The sequence below is a fragment of the Leptonychotes weddellii genome, chromosome 7, assembly GCF_054177405.1.
Source record: "Leptonychotes weddellii isolate Sample4059 chromosome 7, ASM5417740v2, whole genome shotgun sequence".
In the NCBI taxonomy this organism is placed as follows: domain Eukaryota; kingdom Metazoa; phylum Chordata; class Mammalia; order Carnivora; family Phocidae; genus Leptonychotes; species Leptonychotes weddellii.
Genome location: NC_138375.1, coordinates 72,896,459 through 72,911,168, shown reverse-complemented (window position 1 = coordinate 72,911,168; position 14,710 = coordinate 72,896,459). Strand labels below are relative to the sequence as shown.

Genomic DNA, 14,710 nt, shown 5'->3' with positions numbered 1-14,710 from the left:
CTTGCAACAGCAGTGTGTCTTGTTCTCAGAAGAGTAAGTAAGCATTTTGCGGTGGCCAGAGCACACCCAGGAATGGAGTGTCTATTGCCGGTTGGGATCTGACCATAGAGAAGGCTGAGACCGAGGCTTCTCAAGCGGATGTGCACATAAGTCACCTGAGGATTTGTTAAAATTCAAATTCAGGAAAGGGACTTGAGAGTCTGCTCTTCTAAAAAGCTGCAATGTGATGTGGATGCTCTGGTCCACAGACCACACTTGGTAGCAAGACTCAATTTTGTCCTAATATTTATTGATATTTTGTTTCATGGATTATGAGTTGCCACTGTTCAGCTTTTGTTGGATCACACAAAATACATGACATTTCTGTTAAGGTAGAGATATTTAGTTATTAAATAATTTTATGTAAGTTTTATTCTGATGATGGTAAAATAATACTCTTAGCAACTTCATTGCCAAGTACAAAATAAATAATTTAGGTGTGAACTCTTACCCTTATTGAATTAGTTGAGTAGGATGATGCAGTATAATAATGGGAATAATCTAAAATTTGGAATTAGATTTTTAGACCTGGGCTTCAGTATTAGTTTTGTGTCAAAACAACTGTGACTTAATGAAGCTAAATTAACCCATTTCTCTTTTGTTTTCTCATGTCTGAAATAGTTATACTTGCCATTTTATAGAATTGTTGTGAGGGTTAGAAATGATAATGTATGGAGTACCTTGTAGAGAAAGGTTAATGGAGGTTTCAATTACCGAATTTTTGAGATCCCTTAAAAGCTAAATATCTACTATTCTTTTTTTTTTTTTAAAGATTTATTTATTTATTTGAGAGAGCGAGAATGAGAGAGAGTACATGAGAGGGGGGAGGGTCAGAGGGAGAAGCAGGCTCCCCGCTGAGCAGGGAGCCCGATGCGGGGCTCGATCCCGGAACTCCAAGATCATGACCTGAGCCGAAGGCAGTCGCTCAACCAACTGAGCCACCCAGGTGCCCTAAATATCTACTATTCTTAAATGAAGAACATTGAGTGATCTTATCTTAGGAATGATTGATCTATATGTGATTTATTTACCCTTTTTACTTTTTTTTTTTCTCATTGATTTTTGGCAAGTAATGTTGTTCTTTGTAGTTTATAAAAGCTCTCACTACTACCCTAACTCAAGATCCACTTATACTCATGGTATATAATATGGTTGTTACAGAGGGGAATATGTTGTATTTCTGAATGCCCTGGAATCATGAAATAATAGGTTGGATTGTAGTTGTATCTGGTTTTTAGAGTTCTTTTGCCTTATTTTTAAATGATTTCTTGATTATGGAAATTTTCTATATAATTTGCCATTTTCAGTTTGCCATGGAATAGGAACATCCCCCTTTCGGAGCTAAAAAAATAGCCCAGCCTATTGCTTAACTATCATTCAAGCCTATAAATGGACACACCAGTTTGTGTTCCTCTGTAGGGAAAACTGGACTCAGCAAAGAGAACCACAAGTGCTTTAGAAGCAGGTTTGAGGCCTTTTAGGCAAGAATTCCAGTGGTTCTGGTGACCAGACTCCAGAAGGGGTACATAGACTGTGGGTGGGCACATCTCTGATCTGTGAGGACAGGCACAGCAGTTCTAAAGCCAGGCCCTCTACGGGTCTCTAAAGCTCAAGACAAGGGCCCAGGTTGTTAGGGGGAGTGTATTAGGGAAATTAATATTTAGTCTCCACTGCCTTTTTTTCATACTAGCTCATTTATTTAGCTTTCTTGCTTCATGACTGTGGTATACTTTTATTTATGCTTGAGTTTTTAATGGATGACACAAGAAAATTATAAGCACCTTATTTAATTCAGTAGCTCTGAGATGGAAATAAGTCTTAGTGATAAAAAAAATTCTTAGATTAAATGTGGTTTTGCTAGTAGGCATTTTATTATGAAAATTTTTTTCTAACTCTGTGCCTTGTCCTTGTTTTGATTGTTTAGATCTGCTTCAGCTCCCCAGGAATATGATTGAAAACAGCATGTTTGAGGAAGAACCAGATGTGGTAGATTTAGCCAAAGAGCCCTGTTTACATCCTCTAGAGCCTGATGAGGTGGAATATGAGCCCCGGGGTTCAAGACTGCTGGTGCGGGGTCTTGGTGAGCATGAGATGGATGAGGATGAAGAGGATTATGAGTCATCTGCAAAACTGCTGGGCATGTCCTTCATGAACAGAAGCTCAGGCCTTCGGAACAGTGCAACCGGCTATAGGCCAAGCCCAGATGGGACTTGTTCTGTACCGTCTGTGAGGACCATGGCGGTCTGTGTTTTTCTTATTGTGGTTGCTGTTTCTATAATCATGGTGATTTATCTACTACCCAGATGTACCTTTACCAAAGAAGGCTGCCATAAAAAAAACCAGTCAATGGGACTAATTCAGCCACTTGCAACAAATGGAAAGTTGTTTCCGTGGGCACAAGTCAGGCTTCCCACCGCCATTATGCCACTACGCTATGAACTTAACCTACACCCAAACCTGACCTCGATGACATTCAAGGGTTCTGTGACCATTTCACTTCAGGCTCTTCAGGCCACGTGGAATATCATTCTTCACAGTACAGGCCATAATATTTCGAGAGTGACCTTCATGTCAGCAGTTTCAAGCCAAGAAAAACAAGTTGAGGTCTTGGAATACCCATTTCATGAACAAATTGCCATTGTTGCCCCTGAAACCCTTCTTGAAGGACACAATTATACCTTGAAGATAGAGTATTCGGCAAATATATCTAGTTCTTACTATGGGCTTTATGGAATCTCCTACAGAGGTGAAAGTAATGAGAAAAAGTATGTAGCCTTCCTAAATGATTCTACTTCTTTGCTCTGTGATGACTTACGTAAAATGGATTCCTTTGCCCACACGAGAGACATTAACTGGAATTTTCTTTTTTTTTAATTTAGGAGGTTATGTGCAAAATAGTAGAATGGTGACTTGGAAAGAATATACTATTTCTCTCTTATTCAAAGCCTTTAACAACTATCATGCTCATATATGTCATATATCATATGTCGTGGTGGGAGTTAGCCATGCCGATGGAAGGAAATGGATAAAGATTATATCAGTTATATTCTCTAGCACAAAATCTTAAGTTATTTTGAGCTTTTCATATCCTGGTGAATCTAGTTTTCAGTCACCTCACAAGATCTCAATGGGATGCAAAGAAAAGTATGGATTATTTTTTAAGACCTATTTTCCTAATGTGCAGAGCTTTTAGGAGGTGCTTAGTGAGATGGAGAAAGAGGGCAGGAAGAACTGTTGTATGCTTACATACATCATTTTTAGTGTCCTTAATATTTGCTGTTCATTAAAAAAGTCACTCTGTTTTGGATTTCTGATGGAATTTTTAAAAAAATCTAGGAGAGACTTAATTTGGTTTTAAAAAATGGTGATTCAAAACATAAAAGTATTCAGCTCCCTATTTAGACTATGTATTTTGCACTTTAATCTTAGTATTCATAGTATATAGTTCCAATTTCTGGAAAGATGCAGTGCACACTTCATACAGGTTATTCTTAAGTAGCAATAATGTCATTTCTCTTATGTATATGAAGTCCTTTATTAGATCTGTTTAATTTGATTGGCACATCCTGTCATATTACTTTGTAAGCCAGTTTGTGAATTACTGATGCTGGCCATTTGGCAAATGTATGTTGGTGTATTGAGAAAAATAGAAATGAATATTTTAAATCTATCTTAAAGAAATGGTTTGATCCTTCTCAAATGGAGAAAGACAAAGCAAGATCTATATACCTATTCAGATAAGTAATTTTTCTCTTTGCCTTTATCTAAAAAAAAAAAAAAAAAAAGATGGCATGCTGGCACTTGCGTGAGATCTGATATTAAAAACAAATTTATGATTGTGAGATGTGGGGGTGGGCACTGCCAGAGGTGAATGTGACTCAGGACAGGCTCACACTCATTTCCTTTGTGGGTCAATGTTTCTTTCCTTTTTACTTTCACTCTGCTCTAAAACTAGAACTTTACCTGTTCAAATGTCGCTATTAACAAGGTAAAACTGCACTGTAATACAGTAAACAGGATCCAAAAAAAAAAAAAACAAATTTATAATTATGGCAGCTCATGGCTTCTTGGCTTTATTTCCCTCTTTATAATCTTCATCATCTCTAGGAACTACAGGATATACATAAAAACAGTGCAGACAAACCTTGAAGACAAATCTGGTAGTCATCTCTTCCAATCAGATTATTGCCCTTGGAGTCCCTTGGGCCTACTACTATATAATGGAAGGAATAAATGTATGGTAGAGAAAGGTGATTTGGGGTACTTGTTGACTCTTGCCATGGGCTAGATCAAGTTGTGGAAAATACTATAAATATAGAGAAGACAATTCCTTAAAAATAAGAAATAGAATATTGTTTAAAAAGTGTTTTTAAATCTATTAAAACAAGTTAGTGTGTGAAATTCTGCTGTTAAAAAAGTATATAAATCTGTTAACCTGCCTGCTTCAGTAAAATGAATGCCCCACATGGTTGTATATCTTGATGGAAGATAAAAGTTGATAAGATTATTTATACCTTTCAAGATATCTGAAAACTGTAATTCAAAACAATTTTTTTGGTCTCTCTCCAACTTTTAATTTTGTGTAGTTCTATTAGAGAAATTTTTTGTATCTCCCCTCCGAAATGAAATAAGAATAACTATTTAAACAAGTAGATAAAATAATTAAGGGATATGTTCCTTATTGATGGGAAAATCAGAGTATATGTAAATGTCAAACATGTATTTGTGTTCAGGGAACTTTACTGATGTCATCTAAGATGTGGAGATGGTCAGTGAGCCTGGAGTTCAGTCTAGAAGGTGTTGATGATATACTTAAGGTTCTAGATAATAAACTGATACTAAAAGAACTAGTTAACAAATTTAGGATGGGGATGTGTTTTATTTCTTTGTCCTTCAGTTTTTCAGTCTCTTTATCTTGAACTCCTCAAGCGTCTTCTTAACTGGTCTGGCTCCAATCTTGCCACTGCCTTCCCCTCCTCTTGCCACCATCTTCCACACAGTTGCCAGACGCATATTTCTAGAAGTACACATCTAACCACGTTGGTCTAAGATCCTTCAGCACTTCCTCTTTTCTAACAGGATTTAGTTCAAGATTCTTCCAGATCTGGCCTTTGTTTTATCTCCTGTCCCTCACCTGCCATAATGAACTTCCTGTGCACTCTCCTGAATTCCAGTGATAATAATAACCCATATTTACTGAAAACTGAAGTGCTAGAAACTCTTCCAAGCACTTTCTGTGTTTAGTCTTTCATCCTGTCAAACCCATTAAGGGGTGGATATTAATATTTTATTCATTTTACAGGTAAGGAAGCAGGCACATAAAGCAACTCATCTAACATCTTATGGCTAGCAAGTAGCAGAGGGTGACCTCAGAGTCATTTTAACTAGAGGCTCCATTCTTAACCACTAAGATGTACTGCTTCCCTAGTTCACACCACTTTTTCATTTACCCATTTTTACTCCCAGTGGTTAGAATTCTCTTACATGACCCCAGGGTAATTCATAATTGTCTTCAGCTCTATTGGAGGTAGTGCTCAAAGTGCAGCTAGTATTTCTGAAAGCAAAGGAAGTCACTAATGAACATAACATAATAAAATTAAATTAAAAAAAAAGAAAGCAGCTTCAGGGTGTCCAGCACAAATAGGATAGATTATAAGTATCCTCAAGTAGCAACCTTCTCAAAAAGACTTTTATGTAAGATAGTTATTATTGCATCCCTTTGAACAGTAATTTAAGATTTTCTTTGTCTCAGAACATTATTATCCAATTTTTATCTAATAAAGCAGTGGTCTAAGTAGACTATATGCATATTACAGATATCATTAAACTTTATCCCCTGGTCACTTGTGGCCCTCTTCCATAATTTTCTGTTAACTAGGTAAGAATTTGAGAGTGGAGTGAAGAAATTGAGTATTAGCAACATAATATGTTTCAATTGTTTCGTGTATGTTGATAGCTATCTTTTCTGATAAGGGTCTGCCCAAACAATTATTTGGGCAGGCCCTTATCAGGACAAAAGCACAGTAATTTTAAGTGTGAATGAAGAGTTATGACTATCTAGCACTGATAATAAACATCTATGTTGGACTTTGTGGCATACAAGTAGCTTTTATTTTGAATAGCCTTATTTGATTCTAACAAAAACCCCAATTTTTTGGTAGAGGATCCTACCTCAATCCTAATTTAATGAAAGGAAAGTGAGGTGTATGTTACTGATTTGCCTGAAGTCACATGGCTGGTAAAGTGCAGGGTTTGGGTCTTCTTACTCTAAGTCCCACACTCTTTTCTGTGTATCTTTTAAAAGTGGAAACTAACCTGTAAGCAGCAAGGCCATCATGTCCAGAGGGGTGATTGTAGATGTGCCATATTGACTAGTAACTGAAATATGCACAACAGGGCCACACGTGCCCTGATTATTCTGTGGCCATGTTTGGATGATTTCCCAAATGCAGATCTGTTTTATTCCTCTGCTTTAATTGAAAATCTGATTTTCTCCTCTTTTTCTTTTTATGCTTTTCTCCCAACATTTAATTGAGGACTTTCGTATGAGTTAAAGTCTCACGTGTTGTTGCTGTGCTGTAGGAAAGGGAGGAAATTTTTTATTCATTTCTGAAGATTGTAAAGGAAACCATCATACTACAGAGTGCCTAGGGTTTTGTTTTTTGTTTTTTTTTTTTAGTCTTCATGAAAGTCTAAGTAGTAAGTTTAAGGTTTAGTGTTGTGAAGCCAGAGTCTGTGTAAATGATTAATGGCAATTAATGACCACCCTTCATACTGATCTCCATCTGAAACCTTTTTAAGACCTCAGTGGCCTGCCATAGGCTACCTTGTGGCTTCAACTCCAGCCATCTTGGACAGCCACCTCCAGTCCCTGAGTATCACATTGCTCTGTTTTTCCTTGTGCTTCTCACTCTTTCTACAGTGTACTTCCTACCCTCCTCTACCTTTTCAAATATTCCTCATTTTTTAAGACTCTCTTCAAATTTTGTCACCAGTTTCCATACAGCATCTCAACTACCACTCAGAATTTGTTTCCTGCCCTTTGTTTCCACTGCTTTATTTTCAATATTAATGACATGGTTTGCAGCCCGACAGGTTTCTGTTCATCATATAACCTATGCCTCTCCCAGTTGACTGCAGATCCTTTAATGACTGGGTTTGTACCAGGTTTCTCTTAGTATCCCTAGTACTTGGCAAGGTGCCTTCAATAGTAGGTGCTCAATAACTGTTGGATGAATTTGCGTTTGTTTTAGGTACTTTGCAGCAACTCAGTTTGAACCCCTGGCAGCAAGATCTGCTTTTCCTTGTTTTGATGAACCAGGATTTAAAGCCACATTTATCATCAGGATCATAAGGGATGAGCAATATACTGCTTTATCAAATATGCCTAAGGTACTGTTCTGTTCCTTAATGTAAAATCTTTGAGTGGATCTCTTTCTTTGTAATGAATACTTGAATTCCTCTTTGTGATACTGTTGAGAATGATTAAAATCATATACATTCTTATTCTCTCTTAAAATACTTAAATAAAAGTTAAAATATATGTTGGAATTAATTGAGAAGTCAGCCCAAGGAGCAGTTGAAGAAAGAGGAAGACCTGCTAGATGTGGAATGTGTGGGCAGGAAATGTGAAGTATGTGTTATATATTAAAGTTGTATGAGTAATAATACTATATGAACTAGTACTAAAGATCACAGTGGTATTTTCAGCGATGTGGCAAATTTGCTAAATAGTGATATAATGATAGTGTTGAATCATGATTGACCTTGGTGTTTTATTGGTTATTGAAAAATCTATATTGTAATGTGGAGGTTTAACAAGAGCATGTACCTCTTTCTTGGATGTAAATTTGGTGTGGGAGGCAGTGGGGATGAAACCAAGCAGAGGAGAGGAGCAGCCACATCTAACAGACTATGGGGTCCACCTTTGTAGGTAGGAGATGATGTGATCTATCCCTCAAGGGGACATCACTTCAGCAGCTCCACTCCTAGCCATACTCTTCATCTTCCTTTAAAAGAAGTGAGATGCCTACTTGCCTAGTCTCCCAAAACATATCTTAATTCACGGTCAGAAAATCTCGCAAGGTTGCCTGCATTCTCTCATCTTGTCTCTACTGCATACTTCTCTAGTGACTTGCCACCTTTGATTCCGCTAAGCCTTCTTAAGGTCATCTACCTGGCACTTTAAAAAGCTCTTCCAGATCTTTCAGAGGGATATCCCAACTGTAGCTCCCTCTTCTGAAATTGTAGCAGTAGAGTGGAGCACTCCTATGTCATAAGGAAGGATTTTGGTTTTGGTGGTATTTTAAAGGGGAAAAACAGAACCACTGATATTCACTATTTCTAAGTTACATTTATTTAAAATGGATCTTTTGAAACTAAAAATTCCTTAAAGATTTTCACTATACTCAGTATATTTTCATGATGAGGCACGATGGGACAGGTTGAGAGTAAGGGTCATGCTCTGTTGAGAGTAAGAGTCATGCTCTCTTGTGCTGAGAGATTAAAATATGCCAACATCTTCACTACTCGTTTCCTGTTTGAATTTTCAATTTCTTAGTTTGTTACTGTCATTTATTCCCATAGTTACCTAGTTATCTTTTCCCCTTTGCTTGTAGAATTCATCAGTCATCATGGAAGATGGACTTGTTCAGGATGAGTTTTCCGAGAGTGTGAAAATGAGCACTTACCTTGTTGCATTCATTGTTGGGGAGATGAAGAACCTGAGTCAGGATGTAAATGGAACCCTGGTATGTTATTGTAGTAATTGTCTTGAAAGCCTGTTTCCTAAGGGGTTAAGAGGAATTCTTTAATGATTTCTGATAACTGCTTTATGAAGGAAAATAAGCTTTTTAAAAAAATTTTTAATTTAAATTCAATTAATTAACATATAATGTATTATTTGTTTCAGGGTACAGGTCTGTGATTCATCAGTCTTATATATTACCCGGTGCTCATTACAACACATACCCTCCCCAGTGTCCGTCACCCAGTTACCCCATCCCTCCCCGGCCCTCCCCTCCAGCAACCCTCAGTTTGTTTCCTATGATTTAAAGTCTCTTAGGGTTTGTCTCCCTGGTTTCATCTTGTTTCATTTTTTCCTCTCTTACCCTATGGTCCTCTGCCTTGTTTCTTAAATTCCACATAGGAAAGTAAGCTTTAGATCACAATTCTGACTAGTGATTACCATATTGGATATCAATGAGATATCACCTCACAACTGTTAGAATGACTGCCATTAAAAAGGTGAGAGTTAGCAAATGCTGGCGAAGATGTGGAGAAAAGGGGAACCCTTGTGCACTGTTGGTGGAATGTAAATTGATAAAGCCACTATGGAAAGCAGTGTGGAGGTTCCTCAAAAAATTAAAAATAGAACTACCATATGATCCAGCAATCCCACTTCTGGGTATACATCCAAAGGGAATGTAATCAGGATCTCAAAGAGATATCTACACCCTGTCTATTGTAGGATTATTCACAATAGCCAAGATATGGAAACAACCAAAATGTCTGTCTGCAGATGAATGGATAAAAAAGGTGTGGTAAACGTACTATGGATTATTATTTAGCCATGAGAAAGAAGGAAATCCTTCCATTTGCAACAACATGGATGGACCTAGAGGGCATTATGTTAAATGACATAAATAACATAAGTTAAAAGACAAAGACTGTATATATTATCTCACTTATATGAGGAATCTAAGAAAGCTGAACTCTTAGAGACTAGAATGGTGGTTTCCAGGGTCTGAGTGGTGGGGGGAAATAGGAAAATGTTGGTCCAAGGGTACAAACTTCCAGTTCTAGGTTTGGGATCTAATGTACAGCATGGTGATTGTAGTTAGGAATACTGCGTTACATGCTTGAAAGCTGCTGAGAGACTAGATCTTAAAAGTTCTTATCACAAAAAAGAATTGGTAATTATGTGAGGTGATGGAGATGTCTTAACTAATACTACTGTGGTAATCATTTCACGATATAAAAGTGTATCAAAACAACACATTGCACACCTTAAACTTTCACAATGTTATATGTTAATTATATCGGTAAAGTTGTAAAAAATTAAATTAAATTTAAAATTCACTTCCTCAAGTCTCAGTAGCACATTTCTAGTGTTCTTGTGACTAGTGGTTACCATATTGGATATCGTGGATATTGAACATTCCCATCAATGCAGAAAATTTTATGAGACCACACTAAATCTTAAACATTGTGCAGACTTAAGAGATAGTGTTCAAATGTAGTTAGAAGAGACACTTCAGGTTATAAAAGTTAATTTAATCTTCCTTATTTAAAAAGCAAGTCCAGATTGAGTTTCCTTAGAATAATGAGTAAGATTGTCTTGTCTTGTGTTCTATAATTTGTAAAAATTGATAATTTGTTCTAATTAGACTCCTCTGTTTTTCTTTGTCATTAGTCTCTGTAAATGGTTATTTGTTTAGATTTTATGCTTTAATTTCACAGTAGAGACCTAGTTAATATTTTCATACACTGACAATATAGGAGAAAGGGTCTTAACTAAAAATGATTATTCTTCATGATAGAAATATGATAATTTTTAATTTTTTTTTCATATTTTTGATCACCCCAGAGAATATTTTCTACCCACTGAACACATTCAGTTGGATCTGGCTTTCCTTTCTAGATTAAGAGCTTTATTTTGATCACATGATATTTAAATTTTGATAATTAAAAAGATATTCTGTTAGAAAAGCGTATGATGTCTACCGCATAACTCCTAGAGGTAAGGGCAGAGATGAGGATTATGTGACTTTTCATCAGCAGTGATACCGTATGCCATTATGCTCAACAGTAAAGGATGAGAACTATTCACGAAGTTTCAGTGTTCAAGGGTAAGTGTAGACTACGTAGTGACCAAGTGCTCAAATGATTTACAAACCTTTGGCCTGAAAGAGTTTTTGTCATGTCTAAACCAAAGAATTTTTCAGAATCCTTTGGAAAGGATATTGAGATTGGTTTAAATCTGATAAAATTCATTTAATTTTTCTTCAAGCGTCACACCACAGATTTAGCTCTTGATTCAGATGTTGCGGCCTGGACAAAATCCAAAAGGTTCAGTCAAGGAGAGTCAGGTTTGCTTCTTCAAAACCCAGCTGAATACCATCCTCTCCTTGAAGCAGTTCATTCTTTCCCCAGCTGGGATTAATCATTCCCTCTGAGATTTTTCATAGCACTTTAGTTACATCTCTGTTGTAATTATCACTCTCTTTGATATAGAACCCCCAGCACTTTTTATTGTATCCCAAAATATATGCAGTCTTGGCTTTTTCTTTCCCCTCTGTCCTCCCTCCCTTCCTCCTTCCTTCTTACTGCCTCTAGGATTACATTCAAACTCATCATTCTGATCTTCAAGGCTCTCTTATAAATCCGCCTGTATTTCTGATTGCTCCAGTATGGTTCTTCAATCTAGCCAAGCTGAACTATTCACTGCTCAGATATATACCTTATTCTCATATACAGAGAGATGGGCAGGGGAAATGGAGAGAAAGGGAAAGGGATTGATTGAGACTGAGATTGAGAGAGGGGAATTTGGGGCGGTTTTTTTTTTCCTTTAATTTATGTGTATTATGAAGCAACATGGTTAAACATGGACTCTGGAGTCCCTCCTCTACAGCTTACTAGAATGTGCTCTTGGGCAGATTCCTCTGTAATCCTGTCTAAACCTCACCTTCTACAAATCTAGTACTGTATTGCCTATAATAGCCTGACCTCCCAAGGATTAAATGGTAAAAATACTTTGTAAAATATTTAGTGCCTAGGGCGCCTGGGTGGCTCAGATGGTTAAGCGTCTGCCTTCGGCTCAGGTCATGATCTCAGGGTCCTGGGATCGAGTCCCGCATCGGGTTCCCTGCTCAGTGCAGAGCCTGCTTCTCCCTCCCTCTGCCACTCCCTCTGCTTGTGCTCTTCTGTCTATCTCTCTGTCAAATAAATAAAATATAAAAAAAAAATATTTAGTGCCTAGGAGATAGTAGTATACACACACACATATACAAAGTGCACTTTTTTTATCCATATGCAAACATATTGTGAACTTCCTTGTATGTCTGTAAAGTCATAACTTTTAATGCCACCCAGCATATATTTCAAAATGTGTTTTGGAAAAAAATTGTTATACAAATAAACAATTGTTTCATTAATTTTCTCTCTTTTTATTAGGTTGAGGGAAGACTCTAACATGCATGGAGCTATACTCTGTGCTGGCTCCTGCCTTAGGCACTCATTTATAAATATCTTTTCATTTTGTAAACCACATGGGAGGGAAGCATGAATCCCATATTGCTGATGAAGAAACTATCTCAGGGGCGTTACATAATTACCCAAGATTACATAGTAAGTGACAGTCAGGATTGTACTGTCCCCCACAATATGCTGCTGCTTCCACCCAGTAACAGAAATAACTTCTGTATGTATGCTGACCAGAAATTTAGAGTTGAAGTCTAACAAAGGATTTTTTTTACACTAAAATGTTGTAATCTATAGGATGGATTCTATTTTGTGGTATTTGACATTAGGCCTATTTCACAAGATTCAGGAATAAGGCAGTAGGGCTTTACTTACTAATGTCAGTCTTACCAAACAACCAGAAATGTCAGTAATTAAACATGCTCTCTTTAGTGATAAAGATTACGACATTGTCAAAGTTTTAAAGAAAGAAGAACATTTGTTTTTTATCATTTTTCTCTGTTCCTCAGTGTTCGTTATACCTCTTTTTGTGTTCAGGAATGCCAGAATTACCTAGAACATTCCAGGCCAGTTTTGAAATACACTGCTTTGTCTTGAGGTTTTTGTTTTGTTTTTGCCATTGCCTGATTTTGTTTTTACCACAGACAGGTCTAACTTATAGAATCAGAATGCAGATGTGGACACCATGTTTTAAGTTGTAAGTCTTAAGGTCTGAGTGCTAGTTGACTTCCATTTGACAGTGTTCAGAGTGCTCTTATCAAGCCCAGAACACTGGTCAAGACTTTTTGTTGTTGTTGAATTAGTTTGTTCTGTTTCTTACTGCTTCTGTTGCTCTTAAAACGAGCTTGATAATAATTATAATGACCAGATGATTTATCTCTAGTGAAAACTCATAACACATCTTCTTTTAAGGAAAAAAAAAAAAGTAGAAGGGAAGAGAAAATACCTAACTACCTTTTTTCCTAATCATTGTATTTCAGAAATGGAACTAAGTGGATCCATTGGTCAGATTTTAGTTTCATGTGTACTTCTTTTCCCTCCTTTACTTTTCCTCCAAGGAAAGGTGCTTTCAAACCTAGAGAGAGGAGTGGCCAAATGGTATGTGTGGCAGAAGGATGTTGGAGGAGGAATCTGGGTGATTATGGGTGGTATTTCCATTGGGATAACATCTTCGAGGTTAATGTGTTGATTATAATATAAAATGTGTGTTTCTGGAAAGAATAGGCAGAGATAATGAAGATTTGTCTCAAAATTCCTAGTGATCTTGGTATAGTCATTTACAGTGGAAGTTAGAGACTGTAAAAGAATATGTCAGGCTTTCCCCACTGCCCAATAACATTGACGTCAGAGCGGAAAGATGCAGGAAGTATACACGTCAGTGGAATGAGCTTATAGTTCCTTTGGCAGGTAGTTACTGCATTCAGTAAACTTTACCAAGGGCTGCAGATGGTAGAGTGCTGGGCTGGTGAAGTACTCTTGGCCACATGAGGCAGGAGATTAAATTTCTTTCATAGTTCCCTTAGAAAGCCAACAGAGTTTTAACTGATTAACTCCAGTCCTAGATAGGTTATTTTTCCAGTAACTGTTGGCACAAATGCTCTACTCACACATATTTTGCCCCATTTCTGTTGGGACTGTATTTTTAATAATGATAATAATTACCATTTATTGAACACTTACATCATGTCATGCACTAGTCTAAGTTCTATATATGTATTAGCCCATTTAATTTTCCCAGCAACCCAGTGAGGGTAGGAGTAACTTTTATCACCTTTTTGCCTATAAGGAGACTGAGGTTAACCAACCTGCTCAAGGTCACACAACTAGCAGAAATTTGTTTTTTGTTTACTTAAAATTTTTTTAACTTTAATTTTTATGCCATGTTACCTCCATGTTTTTTGTGATTAACTCTAGACTAAAGCCCCACATAAGGACAACTATGACTGAAATCTGTTTGACCTTTTAGAAATTGTCGAGAGTTTTTTAGTCCTTTAATGAGAGAATTAAATTAGAGTTGGAGCTCACCAGTGCATTTTGTCCAAGTGATGTAAGTCTCTATTTCCCACCAGTTGAGATTTTTTTTTTTTAAGTTTTTATTTTCTGCTATGTCTTGGCCATATCTCACGTTCCCAGGTGAGTATAGAGGGCTTTTTTTTTTTTTTAGTCAACTGAAAAACAATAAATAATGCTTTTTAAAACCCATTGTTTTTAACATAATTGCTTAAAATTTGCCTTTTAATACTTATTGAATAAGATGTTTATAGTTAGTCACAGCTTACGTGTTTAACTTATGTACTTAGTCAGAAAAAGAGAGAAAGAATAGCAATTTAAATGGCGTGGGTGATTGGGTCTGCCTCCCCTCTTTGTGAGCATATGTCCTGAAGGGAATGGGCAATGGGAATATGAATTTACATCTCCTTAGTTGGTTTAGTTACTGTGTGCCACTCATTGAGCATTGGATTCCGTTTGG

The 14,710-nt window shown here is 36.8% G+C and overlaps 1 protein-coding gene across 6 annotated transcripts in view; it reads left to right on the top strand.

Moving 5' to 3' along the window:
• Window positions 1-14,710, top strand: part of LNPEP (leucyl and cystinyl aminopeptidase) — a 90,605-nt gene that overhangs the window by 34,995 nt on the left and 40,900 nt on the right. For all 6 annotated transcript variants that reach the window (XR_014147044.1, XR_014147043.1, XR_014147042.1 and 3 more), the window contains exons 2-4: window positions 1,964-2,804; window positions 7,293-7,431; window positions 8,658-8,789. Coding sequence is in view for 2 of the 6 variants with exons in the window: in XM_081826513.1 (XP_081682639.1) it covers window positions 1,964-2,804; window positions 7,293-7,431; window positions 8,658-8,789 (1,112 nt within the window). In the remaining 4 variants the exon portion in view is untranslated. The remainder of the gene's footprint in view (window positions 1-1,963; window positions 2,805-7,292; window positions 7,432-8,657; window positions 8,790-14,710) is intronic.